At 38.4% G+C, this 23028-nt stretch overlaps 1 protein-coding gene across 2 annotated transcripts in view; it reads left to right on the top strand.

Annotated features, from left to right (window-relative positions):
* PEX5L (peroxisomal biogenesis factor 5 like) overlaps positions 1–23028 on the top strand; it is a 54301-nt gene that overhangs the window by 3771 nt on the left and 27502 nt on the right. The window contains exons 2-4 of one of the 2 annotated variants that reach the window (XM_070754149.1): positions 10455–10566; positions 19279–19485; positions 20778–20892. In XM_070754149.1, the coding sequence (XP_070610250.1) occupies positions 10455–10566; positions 19279–19485; positions 20778–20892 (434 nt within the window). Of the gene's footprint in view, positions 1–10454; positions 10567–14895; positions 14905–19278; positions 19486–20777; positions 20893–23028 lie in introns of both variants that reach the window. The other variant, XM_070754150.1, reaches the window with a different exon arrangement.

Genomic DNA, 23028 nt, shown 5'->3' with positions numbered 1-23028 from the left:
TGAATTATCCATACGCATACTGTACATCAAGGTAAATAGGTAACTTCATAGTTACCTATCAGTTGTTGCCGTTGTCTGAAAATACCTTATGTTTAAAATCAGGAGTATACAGCCTTGAAAATCTGAAATGTCAGATTTCACCAACATTTTAAATGATTTAAGTGCCCTCAGGAGGAGGCAGGAAGAGGTAATTTTTGATTAATTTTTGTTCCACCAGGTATTAGAGTGAAAATATTGGTTTCCCCCTATGTAAGAAGGTTGTGATTCTGTCTGTATTTTATGTGAATATGTGTTAACGCCTTGCCAGTTCCCAAAAGCAGCTCCTTAACAAACATGCAAAGCAAAATAAATGTCTAAGGAGTCCAGTTGTGGGTTCTGGTTTTCTTCGCTGCTGGTTTGTTCCTTGACACATTGTACGTGTGCATAGGTTACACACAGGCAGTGATGGGCTCCTATGGGAACGGTCAGGGATGCAGTTCCGGACCGGTAGCAAAATTAGGAGCTCCACCCCAGAGCACCCAATTTGCATCGGAAGATGTTGAAACAAAATGCATAAGCCACGCCCACAGTGTGGTAGTAAACATTTTGGTAGCCCATCACTGCACAGAGGTAATAATCCTTGTAGGAACATCTATCTGTTTGATGCCACGTTTTTATTGACCTAGGGATACTGTGATGGCGCAGGAAGCTTTGCTTTGATATATCCTGTTTTGGTTTTACATGCAAACCAGTTTATGAATCAGGCAAATTGAAAGAGAGAGAGTGGAACTCCTGATTCATATTCGAAGGTGTTTCATGCCCATTTGCTTTTATTTCCAGTAACCGTAGAGTGAACTGTTATTGGTTTGTGCATGTTTTTTGTCCTTCTGTTTGCTAACTGACCATATCTTTGTCATTGTTGTATTTCTAATAATTGTCTCCAGATCTGCTTTAATTGTGTTGCCTTTATCACTTGTAGACTGCAATAAGTACTTTGCTGCCTTTTAATGCTCATCCCCATGCACCTTCCATAGTGAGCATTTGTCTGACATCGTGTAATACTGTGAGAAAATGAGAATGTTTTAGATCCAACTTCATGTGTTTCGCCTGTAGCAGGGAAGCCATCTAAAGATTCTCCCTGTGCTAGACTCACATGTTGGGTTCTTAATGCAAACAGACATAGATCAAAGGCATTGCCTTGATCATGTGACTGTATCTCCTCTGGAGTTGATACGAGTGGGGTCAAAAATGATTGGATGCTACCCCCCATGGATATGTGATATTTTTTCACTGCTGGAATCTATCCATCAGTGGTTTCCATGACGTGGCTGTATGTAATCCAAAAACTCAGCTTAATGTAGAAAAGGGAAACATTTAGCTAAACACCCCAGAAGATAGGCAAAAAATACAGAAGGATCTTGACAAACATGAACAATGGACGCTATCTAACAAATTGAAATTCAATGGTGAAAAAAGTAAGGTTTTAGGCAAGAAAAACAAAATGCGCAGGTATAGTACATGTGGTACATTGCTCAACAGTAGTAACGGTGAGAGGGATCTTGGAGTCCTAGTGGACAACCATTCAAATAGGAGCCAGCAGTGTGCAGCAGCTGCCAAAAAAGCCAACACAGTTCTAAGCTGCATTAACAGAGGGACAGAGTCAAGATCACATGAAGTGTTTATACCAGTTTATAATGCCTCATTAAGGCCACACTTGGAATACTGCATACAGTTTTGGTTGCCACGATGCAAAAATGATGTTGAGACTCTAGAAAAAGTGCAGAGAAGAACGACAAAGATGATTAGGGGACTAGAGGCTAAAATATATGAACAACGGTTGCAAGAACTGGGCATGGCTAGTTTAATGAAAAGAAGAACCAGGGGAGACATGATAGCAGTGTTCCAATATCCCAGGGGTTCCCACAAAGAACAGGGGGTCAATTTATTCTCCAAAGCACCTAAAGGTAGAACAAGAAACAATGGGTAGAAACTAAACAAGGAGTGAAGTAACTTAGAATTAAGGAGAAATTTCCTGACAGTTAGAAAAATTAATCAGTGGGACAACTTGCCTCCAGAAGTTGTAAATGCTCCAACACTGGAGGTTTTTAAGATGATGTTTAATAAATAAATAGATAGATAGATAGATAGATAGATAGATAGATAGATAGATAGATAGATAGATAGATAGATAGATAGATAGATATTGAATACAGTATCCATATTCTGGCTCTTAAGTCTTGTTTATAGACTATTACGAACTGGTAGGGAAGGTAAGTACATTTTACCGCTGCTCTGTATGTCTTCCTCCTCAACGTCCCCAAGCATTTTTTAAAATACCAGCCCTTATACAATTTGGATTCTTCACACCCTTAACTAACTAAATTAAATCCATTTTTCTGGATTTGCACAATTCATTGAATCCTAAATTAGTTCATCAAGTAAGGTTCACCTCACACATTAAGCCACCCAAAACCCAAACGTAGGTTAACACATGATGTATTTGAATGTGCTGAGTTTTTGAGTCTCCTAGTTAAATACTTCATGTAAGACAGACATTTAAAGCCGCTTGTTTACAATGTTCCTTCCAAGGTTATTTTTAAAGCTGCTTTTATGAATTTTCTTGAGCTAGCATACTCTCACAAATAGGGGTAGTAGGGCTGTTGTAAGTCTCTTTACACAGCTAATGTGATTCTAGACTAGATCCCATTAAGTGCAGGAAAACTTAAGTCACTGAGGGTCAAGGCTGGATTAGGCATTCTCCCAGCCTCCAGCTTTTCTCTCCCCTCCAAATTCTCAGTATTTATTTATTTACTTACTTGTTTCTTACGTGGCTTCTTCTCTAGAAACATTGATTTATTAAGCAGAGCATACAAAACATTTGTCAGACCTATTCTAAAATACAGCTCTCCTGTGTGGAATCCACACTGCATATCAGACATTAATACAATTGAAGGAGTCGGGAAATCACAAGAAGAGCCCTTCACTCCTCCTCAAGTAACAAATTACCCTACTCCTCCAGACTTCAAATACTACATCTAGAAAATTTACAACTACATCGTCTCCAACTGATTTAACTGTTGTTCATAAAATCATACATCATAATGTGCTCCCTGTCAGTGACTACTTCACCTTTAACAACAACAACAACACAAGAGCACGTAATAGATACAAACTGAATGTGAATCGCTCCAAACTTGACTGCAGAAAATACAATTTCAGCAATAGAGTGGTCACTGCCTGGAACTCATTACCGGACTCTGTTGTTTCTTCCCCCAACCCCAAAATCTTCAACCTTACATTAGCTACAATCGACCTCTCCCCTTTTCTAAGAGGTCTGTAAGGGGTGTGCATAAGTGCACTTTTGTGCCTACTGTCCCTGTCCTACTGTATTATTATCCTTTCTATTACTACATTCTACTTATGTTATGTTAGGTTAATATGTACTATAATACTATACTTGTTTGACAAATAAATAAATACATAAAATAAAATAAAATAAAATAAAATAAAATAAAATAAAATAAAATAAAATAAAATAAAATAAAATAAAATAAAATAAAATAAAATAAAATAAAATAAAATAAAATAAAATAAAATAAAATAAAATAAAATAAAATAAAATAAAATAAAATAAAATAAAATAAAATAAAATAAAATAAAATAATAAAAATGCCACCCCTCTCTAAGGATTCGGTGCTGCTCACAACATATAAAAGAACAATACAATATAAATACAAATCCAATTAATATGAACCCACTAATATAAAATGCCCATTATTAAAAGTCAATCTTACCCACTCAACAACAACATTAGTCGGCCAGAGGTTTAGAGTCTAATAGCCCCAAGCCTGGCAGCATAGATGAGTTTTTAACTATTACGGAAGGCAAGGAGGGTGGGGGCAGTACAAATCTCTTTGGGGAGCTGATTCCAGTGTGCCAGAGCCCCCACAGAGAAGGCCCTTCCCCTAGGCCCTGCCAAACAACATAGTCTAATTGATGGGACCTGGAGAAGGCCTACTCTGTGGGACCTAACAGGTCGCTGGGATTCATTCAGTATCCCAATTAGTAATTATGAGTGGATACAAACATGGCCTCTTTGTTTTATAGTTTTAGAACTGTAAACTGATTGAAAAAGACATAGAAGAATGGATGGACGGACAGATGGACGGACGGACGGATGGATGGATGGATGAATGGGCTCCCAACAGGAGTGATGTCAAGCTGGTCATGCCCACCTCGGCCCTCTGAGGTCAAACACAGTCCTGATGCAACCCTCCATGAAATTGAGTTTGACACCCCCCCCTGCCCTAGAGAGTAAATCAATTCCCTCTTCTTTGTGACAATCCCTCAAGTATTTGAATATTACAGTTTACACTACAAGGAACAAACCAATAGTCCCAGTGGTTCTCAACCTGAGTATCCCTATTTACGTCCACACCCTTTATCCCATACCGCCGCCTTCCTCCTCACTCAATGTGGAACAAATAAATAATTCCTCGTTTCACACATTTTCTCCTTCTTCTTGCCTCTTCCTGAAGAAGCTTCTGCTGAAAGTTAGGCTTGAAACCCTGCCACTCCATCTGCAGAATTAATTCCTTAATAACAGCTTCAGTTCTAATATGTTTGAAGGGCACCAGCTTGGGGAGAGTTTTTGTGTGTGTAAATCTCACAGGGCAGCCAATGTTCTTCTAGATCATTTTTCCAGATAATGCATTAGCTGGTTGAATTCTTTCGTTATACAGAAGGACTAACTTGATTACAAAGCTTTGGCAGCGTGTCAGAGATGGCTTTCTGTCTGCAAATGGATGAATAGAATATTGGAAAGAAGGACAACTGATCAGTGGAAATGCTTCAGTTTAAGAGAGCCAGAGGTGGGCTGCTGGGGGTACACAGGGGTTCAGGAGAACATCTAGCTAAGGTTCTTTGCAGTTTGGAGAAACCCCCCAAATCCCACTCCTAGCTGGCCCTGCTCAACCTACCCCTCCCAAGAGTCCCCACACCAAAATATCTTGTTTTGGATGCAGGTAAATGCAGGGCGCAAAGGGCAAAAATAGTGATAGTTATGAGACAAAATCAGATAAGATATATACCATCTCAGATGTTTAGAGGGAAATATATAAATAGAATATTATGGAGCCATTGAACGTTTTGGATCTTGAATTGAAAGCATTGAAAGTGCAGAAAAGGAGAAAGGTGAAATCAGAAAAGATCTGTGAGATATGAAATTATTGATATCAATGGGCTCAGTCAAATAGAGAAATGCAATCAGTGGCCATCCCTTATGTGCCAATGTTCAAGAATGTGCAGGAGCAAACTTTAATTTCCTATTCCAGCTTCAGAACCTTTAATGGCCACATAGGCACATAATTAGCATGCTAGGCACCAAATGTTCTCTTCATGGTGCACCAAAATATCTTGTTGAAAGGCTTTTGAGAAATCAACATAAATTCACAGATTAAATCTTCATAGATTAGAGGGGAAAGACTCTTGAGAAATCTTCATCTCTATATATAAAAGCCAAATACTACTCATGCATCATCACGAAATCTCCAGAACCGTAAAGCCTACAAACATGAAACTTGACATGTATGTTCCTCCTGGCTTCTAGATGCTTACTAAGAAAATATTTTTTCAAAAAGACTAACGGATCATTAGTTATTTCTTATATTATCATCAACACTCTCTGATGCTAAGGAGTTAGACATTCTACTCCCCCTCCTCACCTGAAAAGAACTCTGTTCCAACTGCCAGTGAGTGTAGCCAGTGCATGACTCATCCGGCCTGCGGGTGGGGAGCTTAGACATTGTACTCCATGCTAAGGAGTTCAGCTTGCAAGCCTAAGGGAGAGAAGGGGAGAGGAAAGGCTGATTGTAACTTCTGATTAATGTTCAAGCTTTATAAAGCGCAATCACAGTTTCATAGTGAAGCACAGGTATCGAGCTACTAATAATCAGAGGGGAAAGGCTCTTGAGAGATCTTCATAGATTAGATCCGTGATGGTGAACCTATGGCACATGTGCCACAGGTGACACACAGAAACATATTTGCTGGCACATGAGCCGTTGCCTTAGCTCAGCTCCAGTGTGCATATAGGTATCTGCCAGCTGAATTTTTGCTCACATGGATGCTCTAGGAGGGTGTTTTCAGCCTCCAGAGGGCATCTAGGGAGACAAGGGAGGGCGTTTTTGCCCTACCCAAGCTCTAAGAAAGTCTCTGGAGCCTGGGGAGGGCAAAAATGGCCCCGCTCCCCACCAGAAGTCAGAAAATGGGGGAGCGGTAGGGGTAGGCAACTGCCTAGACAGGGGGGGAATGCTGTGGGGTAGCAAAAATGGAGCTCCACCCCAGAGCACCCAATTTGCACTGAAACATGTTGAAAGAAAATGCAGGGCGCCCTGCATAAGCCATGCCCACAGTGTGGTAGTAAAAACTTTGGTAGCCCTTCCCTGGGGAGCGGGGACACTTGGGGGGCATTGAATACAGATGTGGGCATGCACAAGCGTACAATAGTGTGTGCATGTATTATTTTGGCACCCAAGGAAAAAGAGGTTCCCCATCACTGGATTAGACCTTCATAGATTAGAGGGGGTGAGGGTTAAGGGTTAATTTAATTCTTGAATTGTCAGATACGATTGGTCTGAACTGACCACCATCCTGTTCATGGGCACCATCCTCTGTGGATGGAAGTAGTTGGAGTCCAACAAGAAGTGGCCAATGTTGAAGATCACAACCTACAGTTTCACTTTGAGCCAACCTAGGTGAGATGGGAGTTTCACGCACACCTTCTGTCCTTTTAAGGGCTCTTACCTCATGCAGGTGACATCCCTACAAGACGGAGTGGCTGTGGGTCTTACCTCCCAAGGACAATTCCATCTGTCCGTCCATTACCCTGGGGGGAGAATCACTGACCCCCTCAGAGAGGTTTCGCAACTTGGGCGTCTGGTGTACCAGTTGCGACCCTATTTGGACCAGGACTCACTGCTCACAGTCACTCATGCCCTCATCACCTCGAGGCTCAACTACTGTAACGCTCTCTACATGGGGCTACCTTTGAAAAGTGTTCGGAAACTTCAGATCGTGCAGAATGCAGCTGCGAGAGCAATCGTGGGCTTTCCCAAATATGCCCATGTTACACCAACACTCCGCAGTTTGCATTGGTTGCCGATTAGTTTCCGGTCACAATTCAAAGTATTGGTTATGACCTATAAAGCCCTTCATGGCACCGGACCAGATTACCTCAGGGACCGCCTTCTGCTGCACAAATCCCAGTGACCAGTCAGGTCCCACAGAGTGGGTCTTCTCCGGGTCCCGTCAACGAAACAATGTCGCTTGGCGGGACCCAGAGGAAGAGCCTTCTCTGTGGCGGCCCCGGCCCTATGGAACCAACTCCCCCCAGAGATTAGAATTGCCCCCACCCTCCTTTCATTTCAAAAGTTGCTTAAAACCCACCTCTGCCACCAGGCATGGGGGAACTGAGATATACTTTCCCCCTAGGCCTTTACAATTTTATGCATGGTATGTCTGTATGTATGATTGGTTTTTATATAATGGGCTTTTAACTGTTTTTAGTATTGGATTTTGTTATATACTGTTTTATTGTTGTTGTTAGCCACCCCGAGTCTGCGGAGAGGGGCGGCATACAAATCCAATAAATAAATAATAAATAAATCCCTACCGTCCTGTTTTTCCAAATATTTTTGACTTGTGCATGGAATGATTTGGACAGCTGCGTTGGACAAGTGATGGAAAGGATCTCTTGCCACCTCTTGCTTTATAAAACAAGAGGAGGCAAGAGCAGGGAATAAAGCAGATTGACATATTGTTGGCTAGCTGCCAAACAGGGAACAATGCGTAAATCAAAACAAGGCAGGTGAATCTACATGACCACACGCATGGATGGATTTGCACAGCATGTTAAAGTAGGCTAAACTGATTTCTGGCACAGATTGAAGAAAGCAGCTTGTCGGGTTAAACCACGATAAGCTACCTCAATCCATTATTTATTTGAATGTACTGTAGCGTGTTGTACAAGCACAGCAACTGTACTTCGCTAGCCAGAGGGTGGGGGCTTCACATATTGTATGAAACCAGCTAAATTGGGGCTTCAATTAGATCCCAAATCATTTTAAAAAAGCATACTCTTTGGAACCTGATTAGAATGCAATTATTTGAAAAGATAACAAACCTCTCCCAGCACAAGATTGAAATCAGGGGTTAGATACCGATGAGTGTTGTTTTATCTTTCTTTCTTTTTTGCTTCCTCTCATTCAATTGCTTATATTCATCTCATTTAATTTTAAGGAAAAACGTATGCCAATTTAAGCCATCTGACACTTTCAGAAATGGAATGATACATATATCATTCTGCCATCTATATATATAGTTTGATTTCACAGACGTTTGGTTTACTTGGAGTTATATTGTGTTGTTTAAGTGTTCTCTATTTTTTTGAGCTGTGTGTGTGTGTGTGTGTGTGTGTGTGTGTATGTATGTATGTATATATATATATATATATATATATATATATATATATATATATATGTCACATGTTTTTGCTGAATTTGAAATTAAGGGAGACTAGGATAGATCTATTTCGGCCTTGTTCTGGCCTCATCAGCTAGCCATACCCTCACTGGGACTTGAACTTGCAGCCTTTGCCTTGTAAGGCGGAGAATTAACCTCTAGGCTACAGTATCCAATCACTTCAGCTCTGTACCAGGGAAGGGTTACTTTTTTGTGTGTCGAATACATACATACATACATATTTATTAAAAACTACTAAAATTACTTAGCTTTTGTTAGTCCTCTACTAACTTCATCAGAGTATTAAAATCCCCATTGAAGACATAGTTGATCATATATATAATTGATCATATATATAATTGTCCTAAATATGCAAGTTCCAGGTATATTTATAAACAAAGAGGCAACAGCCATCGCGATCTCCAGAAATTTTAAAATTTATTAAAAACTACTAAAATTACTTAGCTTTTGTTAGTCCTCTACTAACTTCATCACAGTATTAAAATCCCCATTGAAGACATAGTTGATCTTATATACAGTATGCTGCTCAATTGGCTCATTACCCTCGTCACAGGCCCACACTGTTTCTTCCCTCCGGTGATTAGTTTTGTTGTTGTTAGCTAGCTTAGTTGCATAACTGGTGAAATTATGCTCTTTTTTCTAATTCTAATTTCACCTGTTAGCACGACTAAGATAGCAACAACAAAGCTAATTACATGAGGGAAGGAAGGGTGTGGGCCTGTGATGCGAGCAATAAGCAAATTGAGCAGCATTATATAAGATCAACTATGTCTTCAATGGGATTTTAATACTCTGATGAAGTTAGTAGAGGACTAACGAAAGCTAAGTAATTTTAGTAGTTTTTAATAATCTTTAAACGTTCCGGAGATCGCGATGGCTATTGCCTCTTTATTAATAAATACACCTGGAGCTGGCATTTTTGGGACAATTATATATATATAATACAATACAATACAATACAATACAATACAATACAATACTATACTATACTATACTATATTATATTATATTATATTATATTATATATATATGACAAGATAGATAGATAGATAGATAGATAGATAGATAGATAGATGGATGGATGGATGGATGGATGGATGGATGGATGGATGGATGGATGGATGGATGGATGGATGGATGGATGGATAGGAAGGTAGGTAGGCAGGCAGGTAGGTAGATATAGATATAGATTATTATTATTATTATTATTATTATTATTATTATTATTATTAATTGGATTTGTATGCTGCCCCTCTCCACAGACTCAGGGCGGCTAACAACAATGATTAAAGAACAGCATGTAACAATCCAATTAATAAAACAACTAAAAACCCTTATAGTAAAACCAATCATACACACAAACATACCATGCATAACTTGTAATGGCCTAGGGGGAAAGAATATCTTAACTCCCCCATGCTTGGCGATAAAGGTGGGTCTTGAGATATAGATATATAGATATAGATATATAGATATAGATATAGATATAGATATAGATATAGATATAGATATAGATATAGATATAGATATAGATATAGATATAGATATAGATATAGATATAGATATAGATATAGATATATAGATATAGAGAGAATTGTACTAAAATGTTTATATATATAAGTTTCAGAGATTCCTGGTGATGTTTCAATGAGGTTCCACTCGTCATCTTTGGGCTGGTGCTTTTGGCTTTGTGCTAGGGCGAACAAAAGCCAGGAATCTCTGAAACTTACAGCTGACAAGAACTAAAAAGCTCAAAATAGATTTTCCTGGTCTCCCTCTATTTCTTTATTAGTTCTTTACAAATTTGAATATGTATGTATGTATGTATGTAATAAATTTATATAAAGCCGTTTGATGCTGACATTTGCATGCATAGTTAAGTGGTACCCACATGCACACACATCCAACTCTCCCCTCTTGCTTTTTGTCACTAGCTTGTGAATGAGCAACAAGAAAGCCGACCTCTGCTGAGCCCTTCTATAGACGACTTTCTTTGCGAGACCAAATCAGAAGCCATCGCACGTCCGGTGACATCAAATACAGCAGGTAAACAGCTCTTTCATTCACTCTTGTTGCAGTTTGCTTCCAAAATCTGCCTGGTGTTTGTTCTTCTGCCTACTGCTTTCCGAAGCTGCACGCCACAAACAAATATTTTTCTCTCTCGTTTTGCAAGGTGGGGGGAAGAGAAGCCAGTGGGTTCTTAATGGCATATGGGAGACTAGAAAGTCACGATTATCGCTTGCGATATTTGATACTGTGCAAATGTATCCAACAAAATGGGAAACCGATGCGAATCAGTGAGGCTTGCCAAAGAAAGGGCTGCTTCATGCATATATACAAACACAGGACTTGGCATGTGAGTTGAAAGCTATATTGGTAAATATTCATATCATTGGTTTCAAATCCTGAAACAAAACATTATTAGCTAATCATAGAGCTGGGGTTCTGGATGGAAGACATTTTTCATCTGGGATATGAAGATAGTTTTTGATGCTAAATAAAGTTCGCCGTTGCTTTGAAAAATAAAAATAAGGGGAGGGGTGTGTGAGTAGCACAAAAACTTGGGTTTTGACAAACAAGGCGTAAAGACAACTTTGCTCGGCTCCTGTTGAGGTTTAGCAAGTCAGGTCAGTCCGGATAAAAATATCATGATGCCATGAGATTTTTCTCTAGAAGAAAAAAGGACAATAATATTTTGCTAGAATATCTCTCTCTCTCTCTCTCTCTCTCTCTCTCTCTCTCTCTCTCTGTGTGTGTGTGTGTGTGTGTGTGTGTGTAAAATCAGACTGAGAAGGGACCTTGGAGGTCTTCTACTCCAATCTTCTTTTATGGCTGTTCTCTTTGCAAAGATTTCCAAGAAATCTCATTTTAAAGGAGTTAGGAGTGCATTTCTGCAAAGGGGAGGAAGAGAAAGGGGGAGGGAGACAGGGAAGGAGACAGAGAGAAAGAGGGAGATTCACAACAAAACTGACAGTGATGGAAAAGGTGAAAGACACATAAAGGAAATTTTTAAAAGGTTCAGCAGCCATTAGTACGCCATAAAAGCAAAAGCTTTTTTCCTAAGATATGAAGGCAATTTTACAGCAGTAAACATAAAATCTCCCATTCACTTGATGGCAACACATATGAGAAAATCTTCTCTGTAACCTTCAGAAGTGACTGCAAGTTGTTTTAGCCATGCTTCTCCAATGTCCTTGAGATGAACTTTATCCTATTTTGACTGGGAAATGTGAAATTTGCAATCCAACTCATCTGAGATGAATCAGAGAAGAGAGCACTGTGGACCTATAGATTCTATGTAAGATTTTTTTTTCATAGCCTGATACCTTCCAAGTGTCATTCTTAGAATTCCCAACCATCATGCAATCCCAACAAATCTTGGCTATAGAAAGAAGGAAAATGTAATGGCAACATCCAGTCCTCCTAAAATATATTTTTGTTATTTCACTTTGCTTAGTGTAATAGGCACACAATTGCCTCCTATATTCCAAAGGAGACTGTCCATCAAATCATATGGGCATTTTGAGTGGCATTTGTGGCAAGTAACTCTAAGAGAGAGAGAGAGTGTGTGTGTGTGTGTGTGTGTGCATGTGTGTAGGACCTGGTAAGGTTGAACCATAAATCATTTGCATGCAAAGGATGTATTATGTATGCATCCATCTGAGTTGATTTTAATACAGGGTTGCAAATAAATTAATCTGTCCTCCCAGCTGTCATTAATGAAATACATTATCTTTGCATATTGGACTGACAAACAGTATCAGATTTAGGTGGAATTTTTAGTCTTATTGCCATTCCACCCAATGATGGATCTGGTTTTTTACCAAGAAGGAAGGAAGGAAGGAAGGAAGGAAGGAAGGAAGGAAGGAAGGAAGGAAGGAAGGAAGGAAAAAAGAAAAAAAGGAAGGAAGGAAAGAAGGAAAGAAGGAAGGAAGGAAGGAAGGAAAGAAAGAAGGAAGGAAGAAAGAAAGAAAGAAAAAAAGGAAGGAAGGAAGGAAGAAAGAAGGATGGATGGATGGAAGGAAGAAAGAAAGAAAGAAAGAAAGAAAGAAAGAAAGAAAGAAAGAAAGAAAGAATATGCTTTAAAACTGTATAAACAGTTACTGGCTTCTCCTTCATTTCTGGTTTCTCCAACAATATTTGTAGACACACATTGAATACAACCTTTATACTAGGGGTGGGTTCCTCAAACTAGTAGCAAACCTCTGGTGAGGTGATGATGAGATCACTGACCTGGTCAGTGCTGTGAGCGCTGCCATCTTTTTAATTTTTTTTTTAAAAAATGTTTCTTTTGAGCATGTACAGAAACTGAGTTTCTAGCTCTGTGCATGCGGTCGCCATCTTGTTTTCAGCTTTTCTTTTTTGAATTTTTCATCACTAAAATCAGAAAGAACTGAAGATCCCAATGAAAGAAGAAGAACACGTAAATATGACTTACTGATATTGTATGAAGCAAGAAATTTTAATGTTGGCTATGTTGAAGGTTAAGTTTGAACAATGGATTCAGACGTTAATGTTAAGCCTGCCTCTATAATAGATTGTGTTTACAGACATTATGAAAGAAGTACAGGTTTTACCTGACAAGATTGAGACTGATCGGAAAATGGATATACAAATGACAGGCTACAAGAATGATACAGAAAAAAATGCTACACTAGACATACAAAAAAAAGGTTTTAATAATCAAAAGGGATATGCAAATAATGAACCAAGAGAGTAACGCGTATAATCTTCCTACAAGGAGGCTTGTTAAAACCTTAAAGAATTGTGTAAAAATGACAAAGAAAAAAGAAATCAAACTCTATTTGAAGAGATTAAAGATCAAAATTGTAAAAAATAGAAGAAAGGAATATAAAATTAATTTATTTGATCAAGGTCAAAATAATATGCTGTTATTTGGGGTAATTCTTAAAGGGCTTTTGCTGGTCAGGCTGAAATGTTCAGAGATAAAAGATGAGCGGTATGGTGGCCTAGTACATTGTCTTCTCACTCGGAAGGTTAAAATTTCAATCCTAGGTAGAGGTGGCTGTTTCCCTTCTAAATCAAAAAGAAAAAATATCTGCTGGGAACTCCTCATAGGCACCAGAAAGGGCATCCATCCGGTAACCATCTAGCTCCATCCAGTTGCCCCAACTCTACCCCAAATTAAGGGATTGCAATCTCATAAGGAGTCTTTTAAAGATTAAAAATAGGATATGGGGAAAAGTTAATAGCTGTATTTTAAGAAAAGGTGATAAATTACTAAAATTGGTTATATCTGTGATGGAGGGGGAAATGTTTTGTTTATTGTATTTATTTTCTTGTTCTTTACTGTACACTTATTTGTTTTCCTTCTTTTCTGCATTTTCTGCATTTTCTTTTTAATTTTTCATTTTTTTTAGTTTGCATTTTGGGAATTGTAATTTTTGATAAAATTACTTTTTTTAAAAAAAGAGGTCTTCCAAAAAGAAAACCAGGTAGCTGATTATTTTATTAGAATATAATTATTCTAATTATTTACGTGAATGACAGATATGGGGGAATTGAGGCATTTCCCCCCTCTCTCCCCTGGGACTATACTATTTATGTATGGTATGTCTGTGTGTATGTCTGGTTTAATAATGGGGTCTTTAAATGTTTTTTAAATTTATTAGATTTGTCAGGAATTGTTTAATTGTATGCTGTGAGCTGCCCCGAGTCTACGGAGAAGGGCGGCATACAAATCTAATAAATGAATGAATGAAGGAATGAAGGAAGGAAGGAAGGAAGGAAGGAACGAACGAACGAACGAACGAATGAATGAATGAATGAATAAATAAGGCCAGAGAATGATGAAGACACATCAGTGTCTTATTTTTAACTACATGGATCCAAAGGCCGAAAATCAGCTGGCCAGCACACCCATGTGTACTGGAGCTGACATCATGTGCCTTCATATATGGTTCTGTGTGCCACCTGTGGCACACATGACATACGTTCACCATCACTGACCTATAATATCCTTTCTTCCTGATTCCTGATACTGGAATTTTGATATAAGTTTACACAATGAATGTATCATCATGCCAGGCTTTATTTAACTATTTTAAACAAACAAAAAAAACCAGTTTTCTGATTGATACTTATAGAAATAACTCAATGAGGTTTGGACAAACTGAAAAGGTGGTTATAATATGACTCAGGTTGTACTGTATTTACCACTTTATTTCTGTTTGAAGCATGTTATACGCTGTAAGCAAACCTTGAAAATAACTGCGGAGTCTGCGGAGAGGGGCGGCATACAAATCTAAATAAACAAACAAACTTGCTGTAATCAAATTATATATTATAGTTTTAGGGTTTGCTTAAAACTACTGTGGGTGAAAATTAACACAAAGCAAGGGATATGTAATTAAGATATCCCTAGTTATCTCTAATGTCACTGGTTTAAAAATCAAAGACTTTCACTACAATGGGAAAGAGTAATATAAATCCTTTCTTCTCAACCTCTTTGCTATCACATTCCATGTTTGTGTTTATTCCAGATTTATTTATTATTGGTCATTTATTAAGAAAATGTATATTGCCGAACTCACATATGGCAATTCAAGGCTGCTAAAACCATCATATAAAATAAATAAAAATAATAACACAATAATCTTAACCATCCCAAATTAAAAAGATAACAGCTGCATTCATAATAATATAATAATCATAACCTTCCCAAATTAAAGAGATAACAGCTGCATTCACACAACATGCTTGGATATTAACTATAGTTTGATTTTTATTTCTGCATGTTCAGTGATTCCAATCAACCTAATGTATTGTCCCTTGACTGTGCTTGTTATGATACATTTAAACCAAGTTACAGCATCAAGTCCTTACCAACCATGATTAAGTAGGTTGGATTACGTGCATTGGCTAAGTCTTTACCAACCATGATTAAGTAATTTGGCAAGATATAAGGTCCATGTATCACACCAGCCCCCAAAGCAAATCAACATAGAGTAAAACAAACACCTTGTATAATATCTTTGAGAACTCTATAAGAGATTTGCTGAGAAATTAGAATGGTTGGACAAACTTCAACACTACAAAGACTTTAGCCTTCAATCTAAATTGCTAATGAGAAGCTAAAATTATGTGACCTTCGTGTTGCTTTTCCAACTGCCCCTTTCTTTTTAATTGCTTACTTCATAATCTCCAGCACAAATCTTTGAGTGAATATTTTGACATTGGACATGTTGCCAGGGTTAAACCCTACATAACAATTGTCTTCCTGTAATGAAAAACAAAACTCTAAATTTGAGAATGCTGAAGTCCACCCCCACCCCAAAGAAAGCCACTCAACACGGATCATAACATTTGAAGCCTCCCACTGTAATAACCGGCTTTAAAAAAAATTCATTTTTAGATCATTCTCAAGCCTTAAGGAGATGGATTTGAAAGATTAAAAAAGTATGAAGAGAAAAATGACCTAGAAGTAAAATAAAAATTACATAACTTCACAGCACAGCTTTTATTAATCCCATCCTTAGCACTAGATAATTATCTGCCTGGACATCCCCAATTACTGCAGACACTAAAAATATGTGGAAAATGAAAGCGTTTGTTAAATGTTATCAGCACTAGAATAGAATAGAATAGAATTTTTATTGGCCAAGTGTGATTGGACACACAAGGAATTTGTCTTGGTGCATATGCTCTCAGCGTACATAAAATAAAATATAAATTTGTCAAGAATCATGTGGTACAACACTTAATGATTGTCACAGGGGTCAAATAAGCAATGACGAAGCAATATTAATAAAAATCTTAGGATATAAGCAACAAGTTACAGTCATACAGTCAACATGGGAGGAAATGGGTGAAAGGAATGATGAGAAAAACTAGTAGAATTGAAGTGCAGATTTAGTAGAAAGTCTGACAGTGTTGAGGGAATTATTTGTTTAGTAGAGTGATGGCATTCGGAAAAAAACTGTTCTTGTGTCTAGTTGTCTTGGTGTGCAGTGCTCTGTAGCGACGTTTTGAGGGTAGGAGTTGAAACAATTTGTGTCCAGGGTGTGAGGGGTCAGTAAATATTTTCCCCGCCGTCTTTTTGACTTGTGCAGTATACAGGTCCTCAATGGAAGGCAGGTTGGCAGCAATTGCTTTTTCTGCAGTTCTGATTCTCCTCTGAAGTCTGTGTCGGTCCTGTTGGGTTGCAGCACCAAACCAGACAGTTATAGAGGTGCAGATGACAGACTCAATGATTCCTCTGTAGAACTGTATCAGCAGCTTCTTGGGCAGTTTGTGCTTCCTGAGCTGGCGCAGTAAGAACATTCTTCATTGTGCTTTTTTGATGATGTTATTGATGTTAGGTGACCATTTTAGGTCTTGAGATTTGATAGAACCTAGAAATTTGAAGGTCTCTACTGTTGATACTGTGTTGTCTAGTATTGTGAGAGGTGGAAGGATGGAAGGTTCAGTTTTTCATTTGGAATCTTATCAGTGTGCTTTTATTGAATCCTTCAATCTCCTCAATGAGGGACTGTTTTGTGCAGCCATTTTGTCATGTTTCTACATTAATTTAACTCCCTGCTGAAATGGTATGAAATCACTAGCTGAATAAATGTGAGGAAAATTATTGATAATTAAGGACTCAGGGCTGAAATCACATGGATGGTCACCCTCAGTGCTTCTATTGTCTTGACGTATTGGGGTTAGGGCTAAAGCAAGAAATTTCATTTGGCCAGCCCTCTCAAAGAACCTCAGCGAGTGACAGTATGAGGCTGAGGTATCACCCTTAGAAGCTAAGAGAATTACCTGGTTGGTATTTTCATAGGAAAATTTCCAGGTTTTTTTGGCTTTTTTTGTGTGGCCATACTGGGAAATCACAGGAGGAGATAGTAGCAAACCACCTAAATAAATTATTTTAGGACAACCATACTATGGTATCAGATTTATTGAAGAGGTTACTTGAATTACCTGAAGAAAAGAAAAATAATAATTAAAAGAAGAATGGCTGATTATAATAAAAATCAAATCAGCCATTCTTCTTTTAATTATTATTTTTCTTTTCTTCAGGTAATTCAAGTAACCTCTTCAATAAATCTGATAGGTGGAGATTTTTATTAATATTGATTGTTTCTTCGTTGCTTATTTGACCTCTATGACAATCATTAAGTGTTTTACCTCATGATTTTTGACAAATGTATCTTTTTCTTTTATGTACGCTGAGAGCATCCTTGTGTGTCCAATCACACTTGGCCAATAAAGAATAATTTTCTATTCTATTCAATTCCATTCCATATTATTATTATTATTATTATTATTATTATTATTATTAATAATAATAATAATAATAATAATATGGAATGGAATGGAATAGAATAGAATAGAATAGAATTCTTTATTGGCCAAATGTGATTGGACACACAAGGAATTTGTCTTGGTGCATAGGCTCTCAGTGTACATAAAAGAAAAAGATACATTTGTCAAGAATCATGAGGTAAAACACTTAATGATTGCCATAGGGGTCAAAAAACCAATGAAGAAACAATCAATATTAATAAAAATCTCCATCTGTCAACTGCAAAAGGCCACTTTACTGGGGTCGGCAGGCATAATTCACCACTACGTTAGGCAGTTCTAGGTGCTTGGGAAGCACCCGACTGCTGATGAAATACGAAATCCAGCATAGTGATCTCTTTTGTGTGTTATATTGTTGATGATGATGATGATGATGATGATGATGATGATGATGATGATGATGATGCAGGAAAGCAAGCAGGCGTTGCACAGTACTAAAAAAAACCCTTATGACTATGCCAGTAGTGAGCTACTGCATGGACTATCCGGTACTCAGTCCTGATCGGAAAAATGGAGATGCGCATACACCTACGCATCCCCGATGTGTGCACGCATGCGCATACACGATATTCGGCTTCTGAGCATGTGCAGGAAACAAAATTTCATGTGAGGACGCTTGCACGTGTGAGATTTCACCAAATTTCTGTATTTTTTTTGCTTCCAATGCAGGCCACTAAGTTACTAATGGTTCTATAGAACGGGTCAAAACTGATAGGAACCCACCTCTGATACACACACACACACATACACACATACATAATCATCCCATTTGTATTAAATTTAAATATTATTGAAATAAAGTCTCAATTTTAAATTTTCATCTCTCTTGTCTGTCTGTCTGTCTGTCTGTCTGTCTGTCTGTATCTCTGCCTGTAGGTCTGTCTGTCTGTCTGTCTGTCTATCTATCTCTTATCTACAGTATCTATCATATTGTATCTATCTATCTCTCTCTCTCTATCTATCTATCTATCTGTCTGTCTGTCTGTCTGTCTGTCTGTCTGTCTATCTGTCTATCTGTCTATCTGTCTATCTGTCTATCTATCTCTTATCTACAGTATCTATCATTTTGTATCTATCTATCTGTCTATCTGTCTGTCTATCTATCCGTCTATTTGTCTGTCTGTCTATCTATCTATCTATCTATCTGTCTTATCTATCTATTGTACTGTATCTATCTATCTATCTCTTATCTACAGTATCTATCATACTGTATCTGTTGCCTGCCTGCCTGCCTGCCTGCCTGCCAGGCTATCTATCTATCTATCTATCTATCTATCTATCTATCTATCTATCTATCTATCTATCTATCTATCTTGAATTAGCTTGAATTCCACCTTAACAAAGCTAATGGAAATTCAGTGTTTTTTTAAAAAATAACATTGGAGTTACAAAGCATTGCGAATGTATTAAAACAACATTTTTCCCCTCACAACGGTTCCGTGTTAGTTCTGTCAACAGGTCTGGATCTCCTTGATCTCAGTGAACCTGTTTCCCAAACCCAAAGCAAAGTGAAGAAGCGGGATAATTCCTCAAGAGGGGAGAGCTTGAAAGGATCGACCCACAGGAGGAAGACTGACAAACCAGATCTTATCTATGTGGACACCGAACGGAAGATCCAACCGCTTAAGGGTCCAGAGAAATCATTGGATTTGGGTATGTAGCTCTTCCCCTTTGAATTGTGTCTGGAAACCAATGGGCAACCAGCCGTTACTTTATATTAAAGTAACCAAAATATCCTTACAATCCCCAAGGAATGTCTCAACTTTTGAGCAACCCTAATGTTCAGAAACTGAGTGTCGAAAAATTTGACAGGCTCTACCTGAGTGCACAGTCATAAGTCATTTTTTTTCCAGTGCCACTGTAACTTTGAACAGTCACTAAACAAATTGTTGCAGGGCGAGGACTAGCTGTAGCCATTCCTGTATTGCTTTTGCTAAGAAAACCACAAGGTGCCTAGCTGAGCTGAAGAGAGTCTTGATGTACAGTGTTCCCTCGATTTTCGCGAGGGATGTGTTCTGAGATCGCCCGCGAAAGTTGAATTTCCGTGAAGTAGAGATGCGGAAGTAAAAACACCATTTTTGGCTATTAACAGTATCACAAGCCATTCCTTAACACTTTAAACCCCTAAATTACCATTTCCCATTCCCTTAACAACCATTTACTCACCATTATTACTGGTACTCACCATTGAATAAGACATTTAGTGATCCTGATATTTACAAACATAATTATTTATTAACAATAATTATTTTTTTTGGTTATTTATTTGCAAAAATTATTAGTTTGGCGATGACGTATGATGTCATCAGGCAGGAAAAACTGTGGTATAGAAAAAAAAATGCGAAGTATTTTTTTAATTAATTAATTTATTTATTAATTAATTTATTTATTATTTAGATTTGTATGCCGCCCCTCTCCGCAGACTCGGGGTGGCTCACAACAAAGTGAAAACAATTTACAACAAATCTAAATTACTATTTAAAAATATTTTAAAAACCCCATTTTCTAAACAAACATACATACAGACATACCATTCATAAATTGTAAATGCCCGGGGGAGATGTCTCAGTTCCCCCATGCCTGACGACAAAGGTGGGTCTTAAGGAGCTTACGAAAGGCAAGGAGAGTAGGGGCAGTTCTAATATCCGGGGGGGAGTTGGTTCCAGAGGGCCGGGGCCGCCACAAAGAAGGCTATTCCTCTGGGGCTCGCCAACCGACATTGTTTAGTTGACGGGACCCGGAGAAGGCCCACTCTGTGGGACCTAATCAGTCGCTGGAATTCGTGCGACAGCAGGCGGTCTCGGAGATATTCTGGTCCAGTGCCATGAAGGGTTTTTTTGAAAAACCATGGTATAGGCCATTCACGAAGTTTAAACCCTCGAAAATCAAGGGAACACTGTATTTGCTTTTCTTCTGAAAATTCATTTTCTTTTACCTTAATCCAGGTCAACTAGAAAAATGGCATGAAGTCAAGCGACGTGGAGAAAGAGCCAGCAAAGGTTCTTCAGGTTCTGAGAGAAAATCGTCCTCTTCTAAAGCTCCACCAAAAGAATTTCTGTGGTAATTTGAAGTTTTAATTTTATCAAACCTGGCATTGAGTGAGATCAACCTTATCCTACCTCTTCCTGTACCATCCTAACAGTGAGAACAACCAGTGGAACGGCTTCCCTTCAGAAGTTGTAGGTGCTCCATTGCTGGAGGCTTTTAAGAAGAGACTGGACAACCATTTGTGTGAAATAGTGTAGGTCAGTGATGGTGAACCTGTTAGTATACTGTACAGAACCTGGTTGGGTGTTGCCATACAGAAGCTAACAATGTCGGTTTGTACAATGTAAAGACTGCACCTTTAAGAAATATTTGCTGGTTGGCCATAAGGGGGAGCCAACACCGTTCCTCTTGGGGGGAGTTATTTGTTAGAGATATATTTGCTGTGTGCTATATTGTTGCTGTGTGCGTGGTTTGTAAACTATTAGTAGTATTATATGTGTATTGCTTATTTTGCCACCTGTAAATAATAATATTGTTATATATATTGATACTAAGTCTGATTCATTGTCTGACTAGCCCACATTCCTACATAAACTCTGTTTTAATGTGTGTTGAAGGTTTAATACCTAGACATACTAACAGAACCTATGCCACAGGTGCCACAGGTGGCACATAGAGCCATATTTGTTTATTTATTTTATTACATTTTTATGCCACCCCTCTCCGAAGACTCAGGGCGGCTCACAACAACAATAAAAAACAGTATAAACAATGGAACAAATCTAATAATAAGAATTATATAAAAAACCCAACTGTTAAAAAACCATACAACACATACATACCAAACATAAAATATAAGAAAGCCTGGGGGAGATGTCTTAGTTTCCCCATGCCTGGCGATATAGGTGGGTCTTGAGTAACTTGCGAAAGACAAGGAGGGTGGGGGATGTTCTAATCTCCGGGGGGAGTTGATTCCAGAGGGCCGGGGCCGCCACAGAGAAGGCTTTTCCCCTGGGGCCCTCCAAACAACATTGTTTGGTCGACGGGACCCAGAGAAGGCCAACTCTGTGGGACCTTATCGGACGCTGGGATTCATGCGGTAGAAGGCGATTCTGGAGGTATTCTGGTCCAATGCCATGAAGGGCTTTAAAGGTCATTACCAACACTTTGAATTGTGACCGGAAACCGATCGGCAGCCGTTACTCTAACTCAGCTCCAATGTGCATGTGTGTTCCAGCCAGTTGATTTTCATCTCTCCTGGAGGCTCTGAGAAAGTATTTATGGCTTCTGGAGAGTCTCTGGGGAGGTTGATGAGGGCGTTTTTGACCTCCCCAGGCTCCAGAGAAGCTTCTCACCAGTCACTGGAAGTTGGAAAATGGGCTGTTTCAGGACTCCAGAGGGCCTCCAGGGAGGGCAGGGGAGGCCATTTTCACTACCCCAAGGCATTGAATTATGGGTGTGGTCACTTGTGCATGGACGACACATATGCGCACACACACACATACACACTTTCAACACCCGAGGAAAAAAAGATTCGCCATCACTGATGTAGGGTTTCCTACTTGAGCAAGAAGTTGGACTAGAAGACTTCCAAGATCTCTTCCAACTTTTGGGTCATTTTTTACAATTGCTTGTATTCAGTCACCTTTAATAGTGGAGCTTTTCAGAATCAATAGAGTTAAGTGGTTCCAAAATTGGAGGGATGGATGGAAGGATGATGGAAGGATGAAAGATTAGATAGATAGATAGATAGATAGATAGATAGATAGATAGATAGATAGATAGATAGATAGATGATAGATAGATAGATGATAGATAGATAGATGATAGATAGATAGATAGATAGATGATAGATAGATAGATATAGATAGATAGATAGATAGATAGATATAGATAGATAGATAGATAGATACTATAGATAGATAGATAGATAGATAGATAGATAGATAGATAGATAGATAGATAGATAGATAGATAGATAGATACTGTAGATAGATAGATAGATAGATAGATAGATAGATAGATAGATAGATAGATAGATGGATGGATGGATGGATGGATGGATGGATGGATGGATGGATGGATGGATGGATGGATGGATGGATGGATGGATGGATAGATAGATGATATGAGATGATAAATAGGCGATAGAAACATAGAAACATAGAAGATTGATGGCAGAAAAAGACCTCATGGTCCATCTAGTCT

This window comes from Erythrolamprus reginae, chromosome 5 (assembly GCF_031021105.1).
Source record: "Erythrolamprus reginae isolate rEryReg1 chromosome 5, rEryReg1.hap1, whole genome shotgun sequence".
NCBI classification, from domain to species: domain Eukaryota; kingdom Metazoa; phylum Chordata; class Lepidosauria; order Squamata; family Dipsadidae; genus Erythrolamprus; species Erythrolamprus reginae.
The sequence above is the reverse complement of the archived record's forward strand: the minus strand, read 5'-3'. Positions and strand labels throughout refer to the sequence as shown.